A 15,996-nucleotide genomic window follows, 5' to 3' on the forward strand; every position below is an offset into this window, starting at 1 on the left:
CGCGCCCCCGCGGCGGCCGGCGGGGATTTTAAAGGGGCCGCGGCCCCGGTACCGGCGGCGCCTCCCGCAGCTCCCGGCGCCGCTTCATGGAGGCGGCCGCGGGGTGGCGCTGCCGCCGGCCGGGCGGGCGGCTCGATATGAGCCACGGCTTCGTGCGGCACATCCGCCGCAACCAGCTCGCCAGGTACCGGCACCGCCCACCCCGCCCCCCTCAACCGGATCCCCCCCTCTGCGGCCCCGGGACCCCGATACCACCGGCTGGGCCCCCCCCGGAGCCCCAATAACCCCCCGATACCCCCCCGGTACCCTCCCGGGACACCCCCCGGTACCCCAATGACCCCCCCGGTGTCCCGGGACCCCCCCGTGTCTCCCCCGGTGCCCCAATGCCCCCCCTCGGTGCCCCAATACCCCCCCGGTACCATCCCGTACCCTCCCGGTACCCCCCGGTACCCCAATACCCCCCCCGGTGCCCTGCCGGGACCTCCCCGGTGTTCCCGTGCCCTTCTAGGTACCCAAATACCCCCCCCGGTACCCCCCTGGTTCCCTCCGCAGCTTCCGTGCCCCCCCCGGTACCCCAGTAACCCCCCCGGTACCCCCCCGGTGCCCCAACACCCTCCCGGTGCCCGCCCCCGGTACCCCAATACCCCCCCCGTACCCCCCGGGTACCCCCCCGGTGCTCCCGTGCCCCCCCCCGGTACCCTAACACCCCCCCGGTACCCTCCCGTACCCCCCCGGTGCCCCCCCCGGTGCCCCCCGGTACCGGTGGGTGCTGAGGTGCCGCTGCCCCAGGGACGCCTACGAGCGCTCGGTGCGGCAGGCGCGGGGGCGGGCGAGGGGGCGGCACACCGCGACCCCCCCCCGGCCCCGCCGCCCCGACCAGCCGGTGTACCGGCCCCGGCGGCCCGGTGAGAGGGGGGGGGGGGCACCCAAGGGTGGGCACGGGCATGGTGGGGGCACCCAATGGGTGGGGGTCCAGGGGGCTTCGGGGGGGGTGGGGAGCACCCATGGGTGGGCATGGGGGGGGGACCCAATAAGGGGAGGGGTCCAGGGGGCTTGGGGGGGGCTTGGGGGCACCCAAGGGTGGGCATCCAAAAAGGGGGGGGTCCAGGGGGATTCGGGGGGGGTGGGGAGCACCCATGGGTGAGCATGGGGGGGGGGCACCCAATAATGGGGGGGGTCCAAGGGGCTTGGGGGGGGGCTGGTGAACTGGGGGGGGCACCTAAAGGTGGGGGGGGCTTGGGGGGATCTCCGGTAAGCTGGGGGGCACCCAAGGGTGGGCACAGGCATGGGGGGCACCCAAGGGGGGGGTTAGGGGAGGGGTGGGGGGGCCCCTGGTGAGTGGGGGGGGGCACCCAGTAGTGGGGGGGGTGGGGGGGTCCCTAGGGTGGGTGTGGGGTTCGGGGGGGGCACCCCCAGTGAGCTGGGGGGCACTGAGGGGTGGGTGTGGGGGGCACCCAGTAATGGGGGGGTCCCTAGGGTGGGCACCCAAGGGTGGGCTGGGGGGGGGGGGGGCACCCCCAGAGACCTGGAGGGGCACCTAGGGGTGGGGGGGGGGGCACCCAGGGGTGGTGATGGTGCTGGGGGGGAGGGGAACACGGGGGAGGGGGGGGGCACCACCCTTGGTGACCCCCTCCCCCCCACCCCGGGGTGGCCCGCAGGGGGGGGGGGCGCCTCCGGTGAGGGGTCCCCGCCCCCCCCCGCGGCACCCGACCCCCCGGAGCCCCGCGGCCCCCGGCTCTTCTGCCTGGACTTCGAGGGGGACGACGGGCGCGTCACCAGCGTCATCGTGCACCAGGTGAGGACACGGGGGGGGGGACACGGGGACACACGGGGACACCCCCCCCCGGGGATTTTGTGTCCCCCCCCCCAGCCCCGCGGTGACCCCGGGTGCCGCAGGGGGACAGCGCCGAGGAGGTGACGCGCCGGGTGTGCGCCCGCAGCCCCCTGGAGCCCCCCCTGCGGCGCGCCCTGTGCCAGCGGGTGCAGGACGAGCTCAGCAAGCGCGGGGGGGCGCGGTGACACCCCCGGGGGGACAACGGGGACGACAGCGGGGACAACGGGACGGCTGCTGGCACCCCCCCGGTCCTCATTGTTGGAGGGGGGGGGCAGTAAACAGGATCGAGGCCCCCCCCTGCGTGTGGCTGTGTCTGGGGAAACTGAGGCACGGGGGGCGGTGCTACCGTGTCGCTGTCACCCCCCCCCGAGTGTCACCGGGTCCCCGAGGTCCCCGTCCCCTCCCCATCGTGCCACCAGGGCCGTGTCCCCAGATTAGGGGGGGACAGGACAGGATCGCCCCCCCACCCCCAGCCGTAGGTCGCGCTGTGTTGTTATTGTAGGGTCTCCTCCAGGTGGGCTGTGATGGTTTATTGTGGTAGGGGCTCCCCCAATCAGGCCCTGCAGGGTTGTTATTGTAGGGTCTCCTGGGGGTGAGGCAGGGATGTTTGTTATTGTAGGGTCTCCTGGGGGTGAGACGCGGCCATTTGTTATTGTAGGGTCTCCCTGGAGCAAGTCCTGCTGGTGTATTATTGTAGGGTCTTCTTGGAGCATGCCGTGCTGGTTTGTTATTGTAGGGTCTCCCTGCAGCGGATCCCACAGGCCTGTTATTGTAGGGTCTCCCCACATCAGGCCCTGCAGGTTTGTTATTGATGGGTCACCCTGGCGCAAGGCACGGTGGTTTGTTATTGTAGGGTCTCCCAACAACGAGTCCTGGTGGGTTGTTGTCACCGGACCTTCGTAAAGCAGATCCTGCAGCCTTATTTACTGTAGGGTCTCCCAGAGAGGGTCCTGCTGGTTTGTTATTGTAGGGTGTCCCCGGAGCAGCTCCTGGTAGTTTGTTATTGTAGGGTCTCCCAGTGCTTGTTGCGCTGGCTTATTTTTGTAGGGTCTCCCCAGGCAGGTCCTGATGTTTGTTTATTGTAGGGTCATCCCGGAGCAGCTCCTGGTGGTTTGTTATTGTAGGGTCTCACAGAGGGGGTTTCTACTGGCTTGTTACTGTAGGGTCTCCCCAAGCAGCTCCTGGTGGTGTGTTACTGTAGTGTCTCCCAGTATTTGTTGTGATAGCTTATTTTTGTAGGGTCTCCCCAAGCAGCTCCTAGTGGTTTGTTATTGTAGGGTCTCCCAGAACTCGCAGTACTGGCTTATTTATTGTAGGATCTCCTGGAGCGGATCTGGCTGGTTTGTTATTGTAGGGTCTCCCATCACTCATAGTGATGTCTTTATTTATTGTAGGGTCTCCCGGAGCAGGTCCAGGTGCTTTGTTATTGTAGGGTCTCCCATCACTGTCTTATTTACCGTAGGGTCTCCCGGAGCATCTCCAGGCGCTTTGTTATTGTAGGGTCTCCCAGCACTCACCACAACGCCTTACTGACCGCCGGGTCCCCGGGGGCCGTGTCAGGGCGGGGTGGGGGGGCTGCCGGTGGCCGGGGGGGCCGGGCCGGGGCCGGGGGGCGCGGGGGAGCCGCGGGGGGCGAGCCCCAGCCCCAGGGCGATGGCCACCAGCAGCAGCAGCCCCACGGCCACCGCCCCCCCCAGCACCAGCTGCCACCGCCGGTGCCCCGCGCGCTGCTTCCGAGCCACCGCCCGCGTGCTGCGCGTGAACGTCTCGCCCTGAGGGGGGGGCGGCGAGATTATGGGGGGGGCAGTGAGATTATGGGGGTGGGCAGCGAGATTATCTGTCCATACTGTCCCTATAATGTCCCCCCCCAAGGCCATGACCCCCCAGGATCCATGTCCCTGTACTGTCCCCACCGTGTCCCCCCAGAGCCGTAGGTCCCCATGCCCCCCCCCCCAGGGCCACCCCCTGGGCTGTGTCCTCATATTTTCCCCCAAGGGCCATGCCTCCCCCCCCCGCCCCCCCCCGGGCTACATGTCCCCATAGTGTCCCCATAACATCCATAACGCCCCTCCAGGCCATATGTCCCCACAATGTCCCCCAAGTGCCACACCCCCCCCCGGCTGTAATCCCCCCCCTGTGCTCCCCAAGTGCCACATCCCCAGAGGCCATATGTCCCTACAGTGTCCCCTTTAGGCTGGATGTCCCCATAGTGTCCCCATAACATCCCCCCAAATGCCGTGTCCCCCCCCAGCCATGTGTCCCCCCAGTGCCACATCCCCCTGGACTGTAATTCCCCCTTGTGCTCCCCAGGTGCCACATCCCCACAGGCCATATGTCCCCATAGTGTCCCCATAATGTCCCCTCAGGATATATGTCCCCATAGTGTCTCCCTAGGCTGCATGTCCCCACAGTGTCCCTATAACGTCCCTCCAAATGCTGTGCCTCCCCCCCAAGCCATATGTCCCCATAAGTCCCTCCAAGTGCCCTGTCCCCCCAGGCCATATGTCCCCATAGTGTCCCCTTTAGGCTGGATGTCCCCACAGTGTCCCCATAACACCCCCCAAACGCCGTGTCCCCCCCAGCCATGTGTCCCCGTGTCCCCGTGTCCCCGTGCCCACCATGGCCCGCAGCTCCTGCGCGCGGCTGTCCAGGTCGCTGAGGCGCCCCTCGCGCTCCAGCGCCTTGGCGAAGTTTTGCTTCATCAGCTCCGTCACCTCCTCCGCCTCGCGCTGGCACTGCGCCAGCCCCGCCTGCGGGACCCCCAGGGTCACCGGGGGGGAGTTGGGGACACGGGGACCTTGGGGACCCTGCGGTCGTGGGGGACTTGGGGATCTTGGGGATGTGGGGACCGTGGGGATGCGGGGACCTCAGGGACACAGGGACCTTGGGGACGTGGAGACCTTGGGGATATGAGGACCTCGGGGGCATGGGGATCTTGGGGACACAGGGACCTTGGGGACATGGGGACCGTGGGGACACAGGGACCTCAGGGACCTTGGGGACATGGAGCACTTGGGGGATCTTGGGGACATGGGGACCCTGAGGACATGGTGACCTTGGGGACATGGAGACCTTTGGGATATGAGGACCTCAGGGACATGGGGACTTTGGGGACACAGGGGTCTCAGGGATGTGGGGACCTTGGGGACATGGAGATCTTGGGGACTGGGGGACCGTGGAGACCTTGGGGATCTTGGGGACAGGGACTATGGGGACCTCAGGGACATGGGGACCTTGGTGTCGTGGGGACCCTGGAGATACCGAGACCTTGGGGGTCTTGGGAGATGTGGGGCCCTTGGGGACACGGGGCCCTTGGGGACATGGGGACCTTGAGGACACGAGGACCCTGGGGATGGGGTATGTGGGGACAAGGAGAGGGGAGGACATGGGGACATGGGGGCCGTTGGGTCAGGAGGGTCACGAGGGACATGGGGACATGGGGACCAAGGGGATGGGGCATGTGGGACACTGGGATGGAGGACACGGGGACTGTGGGGACACGGGGACCACAGGGACCAGGGGACACGGGGAACATGGGATGGGACCCATGGGAACAGTGGGGACAGGGCACAAGGGGACCATGGGGACATTGGGACTGCGGGGACAGGGCGTATGGGAACGGGGATGGGACACAGGGACCGTGGGGATGAGGGGACAGGGAAACGGGGGGACAAGACCCACGGGGACAGGGGGACACCGGGACGGGAACCGTGGGGACCACGGGGACCCGATGAAGTGGGAATGGGGCACACGGGGATGGGGGGACGTGGGGAGCGGGGGGACGCGGGGACCATGGGGGGGCATGGGGACACTGGGGGGGCATGGGGACACTGGGGGGGCATGGGGACACAAGACCCGTGGGAACAGGGGACAGGGGGACTGGGGGCATGGGGAAAGGGCACAGGGGGGTCGGGGGACACGGGGACCCCAGGAAACGGGGACGGGGCGTGTGGGGCCACGGGGACACGGCCTGTGGGGGCGCGGGGACACAGCGGGGACAGATCCGGCCCCCCCCGGCTCCCACCCCCCCGGGAACCGAAAGCGAAAGCGGCGGCGGCGCTCACCATGCTCCGGGCGGCACCGGGACGGGGACGGGGACAGGGACAGGACCGGCACCGGCCGGGGACAGGGACCGGGACCGGGACAGGACCGGGACCGGAGCAGCCGCGCCCGTCCCGGCCCCCAGCCCCGCCCCCCGTGGGGGCGCCCCCGGACACCCGTGACCCCCCCGTGGGGCCGCTCCCACGAGCCGTGTCCCCGCCCCCCCCCCCGTGTCCCCGTAACCCCACGGCCGTGGGTCCGCCCCCCCCAACCCCATAAGTAGGCGGCCCGCCCGGGACCCCCCCGGCCCCGTAAGTTTGGGTCCCCCCCCCCGGGACCTCCCCTCAAGCCCTGGGTTCTCCCCAGAGCCCCCCCAAAGTGTCAGCCCCCCCCCCCAGGAGACCCCAAAGGGTGGCGTCCTCCCAGAACCCCCCCCCCCAAAAAGCATGGGTCCCACCCAGGACCCCCTCAAATTGTGGGGTCCCCCCAGAACTCCCCCCAAAGCCATGGGTCCCCTCAGGACCCCCCCCCAGATGAGGATCCCACCCAGTACCCCCAAGCCCTGTGTCCCCCCCCAAGCCCTGGGTCCCAGTAAGACCCCCCCCAAAGTGTGGGATTCCCCCCAGGACCCCCAAAGCCATGAGTCCCCTAAGACCCCCCCACAAAGCGTGGATCCCCCAAGCCCCCCCCAAAGTGTGGGGTCCCCCCCAAACCCTCCCAAGCCCTGGGTCCCACCAAGACCCCCCCGAAGTGTGGGATCCCTCCAGCACTGTCCCCAAACCCATGGGTCCCCCAAGACCCCCCCAAGCCCTGTGTCCTCCCCCCCCAGGCCATGGGTCCCCCAGGACCCCCCCCAAAATATGGGGCCCCCCCTGAACCCCCCCAAGCCCTGGGTCCCACCAAGACCCCCCCCAAAATGTGGGATCCCTCCAGAACTCCCCCCCAAGCCATGGACCCCCCCAGGAGCCCCCCTAAGGCGCGGGTCCCCCCCCAGCCGCGGCCCCCCCCGGGTGTCACACGGCGCCTTTTGTCCCCAGGCGCCAGGCACCCGCCTGGCACCGCTCCCCCCGTGTCCCCCCCCCGTGTCCCCCCCCCGTGTCCCCCCCCCCGTGTCCCACACACGGCCACACAGCTCCGCGGCACCGCCTTTATGGGGCCGCTGCATCTTGGGGGGGGGGGTCCCCAGGTTGGGGGAAAGGGGGGTGGGGGTGGGGGGGGGTCCCCTATGTGGGGATGACGCCCGCGGCCAGGAGGATGATGAGGATGAGGATGATGGCGCCCAGCAGCCCGAGGATGAGGAGCAGCTTCGTGTTCTTCCACCAGTACTTGCGCGCCATCTTCTGCGACGTCGTCTTGAAGTGCTCCGACTGCGGGGACGGGGGGCTCAGGGGGGGCACTGGGGGGACCCCGCACCCAACTGGGGACCCCGCTGCCACCACAGGGGCCCCGCACCCGCCTGGGGACCCCGCAGCTGAAACCTCTCAGGGAGCCGGTGTCACCCTGGGGACCCCGTGCCCCACACCTGGGACCCCTTGGGGACCTGGGACCCTACATCTGGGACCCCCTGGGGACCCAGTGTCACCCTGGGGACCCGATGTCCCACACCTGGGACCCCCAGGGGACCCAGTGCCCCAATTCTAAGGACCCCCTGGGGACCCAGTGTCACCTTGGGGACCCAGTACCCCACATCTAGGACCCCTTGGGGGCCTGGTGCCCCACATCTAAGGACCCCCTGGGGACCTGGTGTCACCCTGGGGACCCGATGTCCCATATCTAATGACCCCCTGGGGACCCGGTGTCACCTTAGGGACCCAGTGCCCCAATTCTAAGGACCCCCTGGGGACCTGTTGCCACCTTGGGGACCTGGTGCCCCACCCCTAAAGATCCCCTGGGGACCTGTGGGGACCCCAATGCCCCAATTTTAAGGACCCCTTGGGGACCCAGTGTCACCCTGGGGACCTGGTCCCACACATTTAGGGATCCCATGGGGACCCAGTGCCACCTTGAGGACCTCACGGCCCACATCTGGGGACCTGGTGCCCCCTTCAGGACCCAGTGCCCCAGACACATCTGGGACCTCCTGGAGACCTTGGTGCCACCTTGGGGACCCCTGGGGACACAGTGCCACCTCCGGGACCTGGTGCCACCTCGGGGACCCGGCGCCCCGCACCTGGGGACCCTTGGGGACACGGTGCCACACCGGGGGTACCCCAGGTCCCACGCGCCCATCCCCACCTGGGGTCCCGGTGCCACCCTGGGGACCACATGGCCAAACAGGGACCTCGAAACCCCCCCTGCTCCCACAGACACGTGTCCCCGCGATGTCCCCAGTGTCCCCGCAGTGTCCCCGCACCGTGGCCTCCAGGTCCTCGGTCTTGTTGCGGAGGTGCTCGAGGTTCTCCCCCCGCGCCAGGATGCGCTCCACGTTCTGGCTCATGATGCTCTTCACGCCCTCCACCTCCCGCTGCAGGTCCCGCACGCGCTCGCTGCCCCCCGGGGCGTCCGCCTGCGCCCGGCACCGCCTCGGTGGGTGGGGGGCACCCCCCCGAGTGCCCCGTGCCCACCCCACACAGCCCCCGAGGAGCCCCCCCCAGCACCCGTGGGTGCTCGCAGAGGCCCCCAAGAAGCTGGAGCTGCCCCACGCCCACCCCAAGCGCCCCCCCAGCACCCCACTGGGGCTCTTAACCCCCCCTGGCACCCCATAAGCTCCCCGTAACCCCTTGGGCGCCCCATAGGGGCCCCATATACCCCTCCAAGCACCCACAGGTGGCCTATAAGCGCCCCCCCAAGCACCCATAGGTGCCCCATACCTCCCCTCAAGAATTCATAGATGGCACTCAACTGCACATAGGTGCTCCGTATACTCACCCAAGCACCCATAGGTGCCCCCAAGCACCCATAGGCACCCCATACACCACCCCAAGCACCCACAGGTGCCCCGTATACCTCCCCCCAAGCACCCACAGGTACCTCATAGGCCCCCCAAGACAGCCCATACACCCCCGTAAGCACCCATAAGTGCCCTACAAGCACCCATAGGTCCCTCTTACCCCTCCATATATCCCCTCAAGCACCCATAGGCACCCATATACACCCCCAAGCACCCACAGGTGCCCCATATACCCCCCAAGCACCAATAAGTGTCTCATAACCCCCCCAAGCACCCCATAGGCACCTCATATACCCCCCTCCAAGCACCCACAGGTACCTCATAACCTCCCACAGGTACCCCATATACCCCTGCAAGCACCCATAGGTGCCCTATAACCCCCACAGGTACCCCCCCAAGCACCCATAGGCACCCCATACACCCCCCAAACACCCAGAGGTGCCCTATAACCCCCCCTATACACCCCCTCAAGCACCTGTAAGCGCCCTATAGCCCCCCCATACACCCTCCAAGCACCCATAGGTGCCCTATAGCCCCCACATACACCCCACAAGCACCCATAGGTACTCCCCAAGAACCCCACAGGAACCCCATACACCCCCACAAGCACCCATAGGTGCTCTATAACCCCCACAGGTATCCCCAAAGCACCCATAGGCACCCAAAACACCCTCACAAGTACCCAAAGGTGCCCTATAACCCCCCTATAGCCCCCCCCATGCACCCATAGGTACCCCCTGAGCACCCAGAGGTGCCCTATAACCCCCCCATACACCCCCTCAAGCACTCGTAAGTGCCCTATAGCTCCCCCATACACCCCCCAAGCCCCTATAGGTGCCCTTCAAGTACTCACAGGTGCCCTGTAGCCCCCCTATACACCCCCCCAAGCCCCCATAGGTGCCCTATAGCCCCCCCATACACCCCCCCAAGCCCCCATAGATGCTCCTCAAGCCCCCACAGGTGCCCTATAGCCTCCCCCCACACCCTTCAAGCCCCCATAGGTGCCCCCCAAGCCCCCACAGGTGCCCTGTAGCTCCCCCCATACACCCCCCAAGCCCCCCTAGACCCCCCAGACCCCCCACGCCCCCCCCCAGAGGCTCCCCATGGGGCCCCCAGCCCCGCCCCCCGATGGCAGCCGCAGCCCAACGGCCCCGGGGCACTTCCCCATTTCCCCATTTCCCGATCCCTGTCCCGGTCCCGGTCCCGGTCCCGGTCTGGTGCCGGCCCCCCCGCCCCCCCCTCACCATGGCCGCAGCCGCTGCCCGGTGCCGCTCCCGGTGCCGGTCCCGTTCCCGCCCGGGGCTTCCGGGAGCGGCGGCGGCGGCACCACCCGGGGCAGGGGCGGGGGCAGGGGGCGGGGGCGCGGGGGGGTCAGGGGGCGTGGCCAAGACAAAATAGGCGTGGCCATGCTCGGGGGGCGTGGCCAGGTTAAGGGGGCGGGGTCAGGGAGCCCCGAGGGGTCACCGTGGGGTGAAGGGGAGGGGAGAGCGGCAGGGGTCAAGGGTCAGAGGTCACAGAGGGGGGGCAGGGGTCAGAGGGGGGTTGGGTGGGGGCAGGGGGCCTGGGGTCAGAGGTCACGGGGCTGGGGGAGCCTCGGGGGGGGGCAGCGAGCGGGGGGGGGGGAGGGGAAAGCGGGGGGAGGGTCGGGTCGGTGACCGCAGCGGGGTCAGAGGTCAGCGGGTCAGAGGTCAGGGGGCGGGGCCTCGCCTCGCCCCCCTCGCTCCCCATTGGCCGCCGGGCGGTGCGGTGGCGGTGACGTGGCGGGGGGGGGGCGGGCACCGGCCATGGCGGCGGCGGCGGCGGCGATGGGTGCGGGCAGCGGGCGGCACCGGGAGGGCGACGGGAGCCCCCCAGCACCCCCTGACCCCCTGACCCCTGACCCTTGACCTCTGCCCCTCCAGGCCCAGCCCGGCGGCGGCGAGCGGGACGCGGGGCGGAGGAGACGGCGGCGGCAGCGGCACCACCAATACCGGAGGAGCCCCCGGTGCCTTGCGGGGACCCCCCCGGTGGGCGCCCCCCGGGCCGTGCCCGGCGCCTGCTGGGCTTCGAGCCCCGGGATCTGGCGAGCTGGGGGCGCCTCGTGCGGCTGCTGCATCGCCCCCGCGACCCCGCCGCCCTCGGGGCCTTCCGGGCAGCTTTCGGTGAGCGGCGCCGCCGCGACGGGAGCGGGACCCCCGGCACCGCGGCCCCCGGTGGCTCACGGTGTCCCCGCCGCGCCCCCAGGGCTGCTGATGGCGCTGGACGTGCCGCAGGAGCGGGGGCTGGCGCGGTTGGATCACCGGTACCTGGACGGGCTGGAGGTCTGCCGCTTCCCACTGCTGCCCGGCCTGCGGCCGCTGCCGCTCGACTGGATGTACCTGGTGTACGGCGTCATGCTGCTGGGTACGGGGCACGGGGACACGGGGACGGGGATGGGGACAGGGACATGGGGACATGGGGACGGGGAGAGCAGGACAGGGAGACAGGAGCATAGGGCATGGGGACAGCAGGACGCGGGGCATGGGGACACAGGGACAGCAGGACAGGGGAACATGGGGACAGCAGGAGGCAGGGACATCAGGATATGGGGACATGGGGACAGCAGGATGAGAGCACAGGGACACGGGGACATCAGAACATAGGGACGGGGACAGCAGGAGGCAGGGACATGGGGCACGGGGACAGGGACATCCAGACATGGAGCACGGGGACACAGGGACAGCATGACATGGGGACACGAGGACAGGGACATCAGGAGACAGGGACATAGGGCACAGGGACACAGGGACATCGGGACATGGGGGTGGGGACAGCAGGACGCAGGGACATGGGGACAAAAGTGCATGGGGATGTGGGGGTGGGGACAGCAGGACACAGGGATGTGGAGGCACAGGGACAGAGGGGCCTGGGGACATGGGGACATCAGGACGTGGGGGGGATATAGGGACACGGGGATGGGCACATCAGGACACGGGGAAACGGGGACATGAGGATGTGGGGACATGGGGACATCGGGGGCAATACAGGGACACGGGGATGGGCGCTTCAGGACATGGGGACGTGGATCGGGGTGGGATGGGGACAAGCATGGGGCACATGGGGGTGGATGGCCACCATGCTGGGGACAGGGACATGGGGACACTGGGACACGGCGAGCGCTGGGTGGCACCGGGGTGGGCTCAGTGCTCATGAGGGCAGCCACCACGATGGGGAACAATGGGGACAGGGGGACAATGGGGACAGGGGCACGGGGCTGGGTGCCACAGGACCCCATGGGGAGCGTGCGCTGGGGCAGGATGGGGCCAGACGCCGTGGCAGCAAGGGGGATGGGCGGTGACGGGGGGTGACAGGGGGGTGACAGTGGGTGACAGCGGGTGACAGCGGGTGACGACAGGCGCGCTGGGCATCATGGTGGGGTTCTGCTACCGGCTGAGCACCCTGGCCTTCCTGGGGCCCTACTGGTACCTACTGCTGCTGGACAAGACAACGTGGAACAACCACTCCTACCTCTACGGGCTGCTGGCCTTCCAGCTCGCCCTGGTGGGCGCCGACCGCTACTGGTGGGCATGGGGACACTTGGGGACACTTGGGGACATGGGGGGGACAGGGGGATGCCGCCGGGTGGTGGGGTAAGGGGGAAAAGGGATGGGGGTGCTGGGGGGTAATGGGGTAATGGGGAGGGTGTGGGGTGCTGAGGTGGTGGGAGGGGGTGGCAGGGGGTCACCTGGGGGTGGCACTGGTCTCAGTGTCCCCAAGGGGGTGGGGTGGGCTCTGGTGTCCATCTGGGACATCAGGGTCCCTATGGTTAGGGGACCCTAAGGGGTGGCACAAGCCCTGGTGTCCTCTTGGGGACAAGGTCCCCTAACGGGTGACACAAAGCGCGGTGTCCCCATGGTTCCCTGTGGTTTGGGGTCCCCTCAGGGTGACACAAACCCCGGTGTCCCCATGGTTACTCATGGTTTGGGGTCCCCTCAGAGTCACACAACTCCTGGAGTCCCCGTGGTTCCCTGTGGGGACAAGGTCCCCTCAGGGTGACACAAACCCCGGTGTCCCCATGATTCCCCATGGATCAGGGTCCCCTAACGGGTAACACAACCCCGTGTCCCCATGGCTCAGGGGACCCAAACAGGTGACACAAACCTGGGTATCCCCATGGCTTGGGGTCCTCCCGTGGTGACACAAGCCCCGGTGTCCCCGTGGTGTCCCCTGCCCCCCCGCAGGTCCATCGATGGCCTCCTGCGCCCGCAGAAGCGCAACGCCCACGTGCCGCTGTGGAACTACACCCTGCTGCGCGCCCAGGTGGGTGCTGGGGGGGGGGGGATAGGTGACAGGGGGACATCCCTGTGCGTGTCACCCCCCCCCATCCTCACCCCCCCATCCTGCAGATCTTCATTGTCTACTTCATCGCGGGGCTGAAGAAGCTGGACGCCGACTGGGTGGGCGGCTACTCCATGAGCTCCCTGGGGCGCCACTGGCTCTTCGCGCCCTTTCGGTGAGCGGGGAGGGCACCGAGGGGGGACTGAGGGGAGTTTGGGGTGACAACAGCGGTGACAGTGATGTCCTGGCAGGCTGGTGCTGTCGGAGGAGATGACCAGCCTGCTGGTGGTGCACGGCGGGGGGCTGGCGCTCGACCTCTCCGCCGGCTTCTTGCTCTTCTTCGACGCCACGCGGCCGCTCGCCCTCGTCTTCGTCACCTACTTCCACTGCATGAACTCGCAGCTCTTCAGCATCGGTGAGGGGATGGGGGGGGGCAGCACCCCGGGGACGGCCTGGGGGGGTCAGGGGGTCCCTAATAATGCGTCCCGTCCCCCCCCCAGGCATGTTCTCCTACACCATGCTGGCCAGCAGCGGGCTCTTCTGCGATGCCAGCTGGCCCCGGCGCCTCTGCGCCCGCTGCCCGCGGTGGCTTCGGGGGGGGCTGCCCAGCACCGAGCCCCCCCAGCGCAGCCCCGATTGTCACTACGGGGAAGGGGCTGCTGAGGGGGCGCGGGGGGGGCTTCGTCTCCGGCAGCACCTGGCGGCCGCCTTCACGCTGCTCTACGTGGCGGAGCAGCTCTTCCTGCCCTACTCCCACTTCATCACCCAGGTGGGGGCGGTTTGGGGGCGTTTTGGGGGGGTTTGGTGAAGGGGGAGTGTTGGGGGGGACATTGCTTGGGGGCATGTGGGAGTGATGCTGGGGGTGGCGGGGGGTGTGGGGGTACTGGGGGGGGCACGGGGACAGTGCTGGGGGGGAATTAGGGGTACAGGGACAGTGCTGGGGGGTGTGGGGACACTGGTGGGGGGCACATGGGTAGGGGGACAGTTCTGGGGGGGGAATAGGGGCACAGGGACAGTGGTGGGGGGCATATAGGGTATGGGGACACTGCTGAGTGGCATGGGGACATTGCTGGGGGGCACACAGACCTACAGGGACACTGCCGGGGGGGCACGTAGGGGTATGGGGACACTGATGGGGGTCACACCCCGACCCCTTCTGCCACCCACCCCCCCCCAGGGCTACAACAACTGGACCAACGGGCTGTACGGCTACTCGTGGGACATGATGGTGCACTCGCGCTTCCACCAGCACGTCAAGATCACGTACCGCGACGGGCTCACCGGGGAGGTGGGCTACCTCAAGCCGGGGGTGAGCGGCGGGGTCCGGGGGCGGGTAAAAGGGGGAAGAGGGGGCCAGCCGGTGATATTTTTTTTGGGGGGGGGGTCCCCGAGAAGGTGTTCACGCAGAGCCGGCGCTGGAAGGACCACGCGGACATGCTGAAGCAGTACTCGACGTGCCTCAGCGCCATCCTGCCGCGCTACAACATCTCCCAGCCCCAGCTCTACTTCGACATCTGGGTCTCCATCAACGAGCGCTTCCAGCAGAGGTGGGGGCCCGGGATTTGGGGGGGGGGGGCTGCGTGTTGGTGGGGGGCGGGCTTTGTGGGGTCTGGGGGGGCTCTGACAGCGCCGTGCCGCAGGCTGGTGGACCCGCGGGTGGACCTGGTGCGCGCCGAGTGGTCCCCGTGGCGCCGCACGCCCTGGCTGCTGCCGCTGCTGCTGGAGCTGTCGCCGTGGCGCGAGCGGCTGCAGGAGCTGGAGAGCGGCCTGGACGGACACATGGACGTCGTCTTCATCGCCGACTTCCCCGGTGAGGGCACGGGGAGCAGGGCAGGGTGGTCTTGAGCCCCCCTCCCCAGGCACCTTAAAAAAAACCAACCCAACCTGGCGGGGTGCAGGCTTGCACTTGGAGAACTTCGTCAGCGAGGATTTGGGCAACACCAGCCTGCGGGTGCTGCGCGGCGAGGTGCTGGTGGAGCTGGTGGAGCAGCGCCGCAACCACAGCCTGCGGGAGGGCGAGGGGCTGCAGGTGAGTGGGGAGGGGTCCCGGGGGTTCTGGGGGGGCTGACGGCCCCATGCCGTGTCCCCCCCCGTGGAAGGTGCCCCCCGGGGAGTACCACAAGGTGCACACGGTGTCGCCGGAGCCCTCCTGCTACATGTACACCTACGTCAACACCACGGCGCTGGCGCTGGAGAAGAACCTGACGCGGCTGCAGGAGCTGCGAGAGCGGGTGCAGAACGGCACTGGTGAGCCCTGGCCCCCCCAAAACCTGCGTGGGGAGCTCCCCAAATCCTCACAGACCCCAAAACTGAGCCCCACATTCCCCTAAACCAGGGCAGGGAGCCCCCTGAATCCTCACAGACTCCAAAACTGAGCCCTGCATCCCACAAAGCCGGGGTGGGGAGCCCCCTAAAACTCCACATGCACCCCCAAACTGAGCCCCTCATCCCCCACAGAGACGGAGCCGCTGCCCCCCGAGCTGCGGCCCATCCTGGGGGAGCCGCTGGCGGCAGGGACCCCGACCGACCCGGTGGTGGCCGCGTTCCTGCGGCGGCAGCGGCGCCTGGAGGAGCTGGGGCGGCGGCGGGAGGCCAGCCTCGGCCAGCGCCTCCACCGCTTCCTCCGCAAGAAGTACTACCTCTTCCGGCGCAGGTGAGCCCCAAAATCAGCCTTTTTGGTGTTTTTTTTTTTGTGTCAACCCCTCCTTGATTCTTCCTTTCTGCTCCCCGCAGTGCGCTGATGACCCTCATCTCCCTGCGCAACCTGGCGCTGGGCCGGCCGCCCCTGGAGCAGCTGGCGCAGGAGGTGGCCTTCGCCAACTGGCGCGGCGAGGAAGAGGAGGGGACGCGGCCCGAGGGCGAGGGGCAGGCGTCCCCCGAGCTCTGAGCTCCCCCAATAAAGTCTCCTTTTTTAAACTCACCCCTCCCCGCACTC

General features: G+C 68.5%; 4 protein-coding genes across 4 annotated transcripts; 2 read left to right on the forward strand and 2 right to left on the reverse strand.

The window, feature by feature from the left end:
• Positions 1-3: 3 nt before the first annotated feature.
• LOC311424287 (UPF0561 protein C2orf68 homolog) lies at positions 4-2,127 on the forward strand. Its single transcript, XM_084499298.1, has 4 exons — positions 4-184; positions 790-905; positions 1,659-1,795; positions 1,897-2,127. Exons 1-4 carry the CDS (start codon positions 87-89, stop codon positions 2,017-2,019), a joined length of 474 nt encoding a protein of 157 aa, XP_084355424.1. The 5' UTR covers positions 4-86; the 3' UTR covers positions 2,020-2,127.
• Positions 2,128-2,349: 222 nt separating this feature from the next.
• Positions 2,350-6,044, reverse strand: VAMP5 (vesicle associated membrane protein 5). The gene is made up of 3 exons (XM_084499303.1): positions 5,899-6,044; positions 4,453-4,584; positions 2,350-3,606 (listed from the first exon to the last, which is right to left on the reverse strand). Exons 1-3 carry the CDS (start codon positions 5,899-5,901, stop codon positions 3,391-3,393), a joined length of 351 nt encoding a protein of 116 aa, XP_084355429.1. The 5' UTR covers positions 5,902-6,044; the 3' UTR covers positions 2,350-3,390.
• A 964-nt stretch (positions 6,045-7,008) lies between these two features.
• VAMP8 (vesicle associated membrane protein 8) lies at positions 7,009-10,111 on the reverse strand. The gene is made up of 3 exons (XM_084499304.1): positions 10,010-10,111; positions 8,229-8,381; positions 7,009-7,242 (listed from the first exon to the last, which is right to left on the reverse strand). Exons 1-3 carry the CDS (start codon positions 10,010-10,012, stop codon positions 7,099-7,101), a joined length of 300 nt encoding a protein of 99 aa, XP_084355430.1. The 5' UTR covers positions 10,013-10,111; the 3' UTR covers positions 7,009-7,098.
• A 432-nt stretch (positions 10,112-10,543) lies between these two features.
• On the forward strand, positions 10,544-15,981 carry GGCX (gamma-glutamyl carboxylase). The gene is made up of 15 exons (XM_084499266.1): positions 10,544-10,574; positions 10,667-10,906; positions 10,989-11,147; positions 12,139-12,304; positions 12,965-13,043; positions 13,130-13,236; positions 13,313-13,476; positions 13,562-13,830; positions 14,239-14,370; positions 14,457-14,608; positions 14,702-14,871; positions 14,960-15,090; positions 15,161-15,308; positions 15,519-15,714; positions 15,795-15,981. Exons 1-15 carry the CDS (start codon positions 10,550-10,552, stop codon positions 15,946-15,948), a joined length of 2,292 nt encoding a protein of 763 aa, XP_084355392.1. The 5' UTR covers positions 10,544-10,549; the 3' UTR covers positions 15,949-15,981.
• The last annotated feature ends 15 nt before the right edge of the window (positions 15,982-15,996 follow it).

This window comes from Aythya ferina (assembly GCF_964211825.1).
Source record: "Aythya ferina genome assembly, chromosome: 27".
Classification (NCBI taxonomy): Eukaryota; Metazoa; Chordata; class Aves; order Anseriformes; family Anatidae; genus Aythya; species Aythya ferina.

Excerpts from the sequence above, each read along its gene's own strand:
- VAMP5 (XM_084499303.1), bottom strand. Across the intron at positions 3,607-4,452 it reads CGCAGGAGCTGCGGGCCATG|GGCGAGACGTTCACGCGCAG; the intron begins GTGGGCACGGGG and ends CCCCCCCCTCAG.
- GGCX (XM_084499266.1), top strand. The coding sequence starts at position 10,550 with ATGGCGGCGGCGGCGGCGGCGATGG. Across the intron at positions 13,044-13,129 it reads ACACCCTGCTGCGCGCCCAG|ATCTTCATTGTCTACTTCAT; the intron begins GTGGGTGCTGGG and ends CCCATCCTGCAG. Across the intron at positions 13,477-13,561 it reads CTCGCAGCTCTTCAGCATCG|GCATGTTCTCCTACACCATG; the intron begins GTGAGGGGATGG and ends TCCCCCCCCCAG.
- LOC311424287 (XM_084499298.1), top strand. The coding sequence starts at position 87 with ATGGAGGCGGCCGCGGGGTGGCGCTGCCGCCGGCCGGGCGGGCGGCTC. Across the intron at positions 185-789 it reads CGCCGCAACCAGCTCGCCAG|GGACGCCTACGAGCGCTCGG; the intron begins GTACCGGCACCG and ends CCGCTGCCCCAG. Across the intron at positions 906-1,658 it reads GTACCGGCCCCGGCGGCCCG|GGGGGGGGGGCGCCTCCGGT; the intron begins GTGAGAGGGGGG and ends GGTGGCCCGCAG.
- VAMP8 (XM_084499304.1), bottom strand. Across the intron at positions 7,243-8,228 it reads CCGAGGACCTGGAGGCCACG|TCGGAGCACTTCAAGACGAC; the intron begins GTGCGGGGACAC and ends CCGTCCCCGCAG.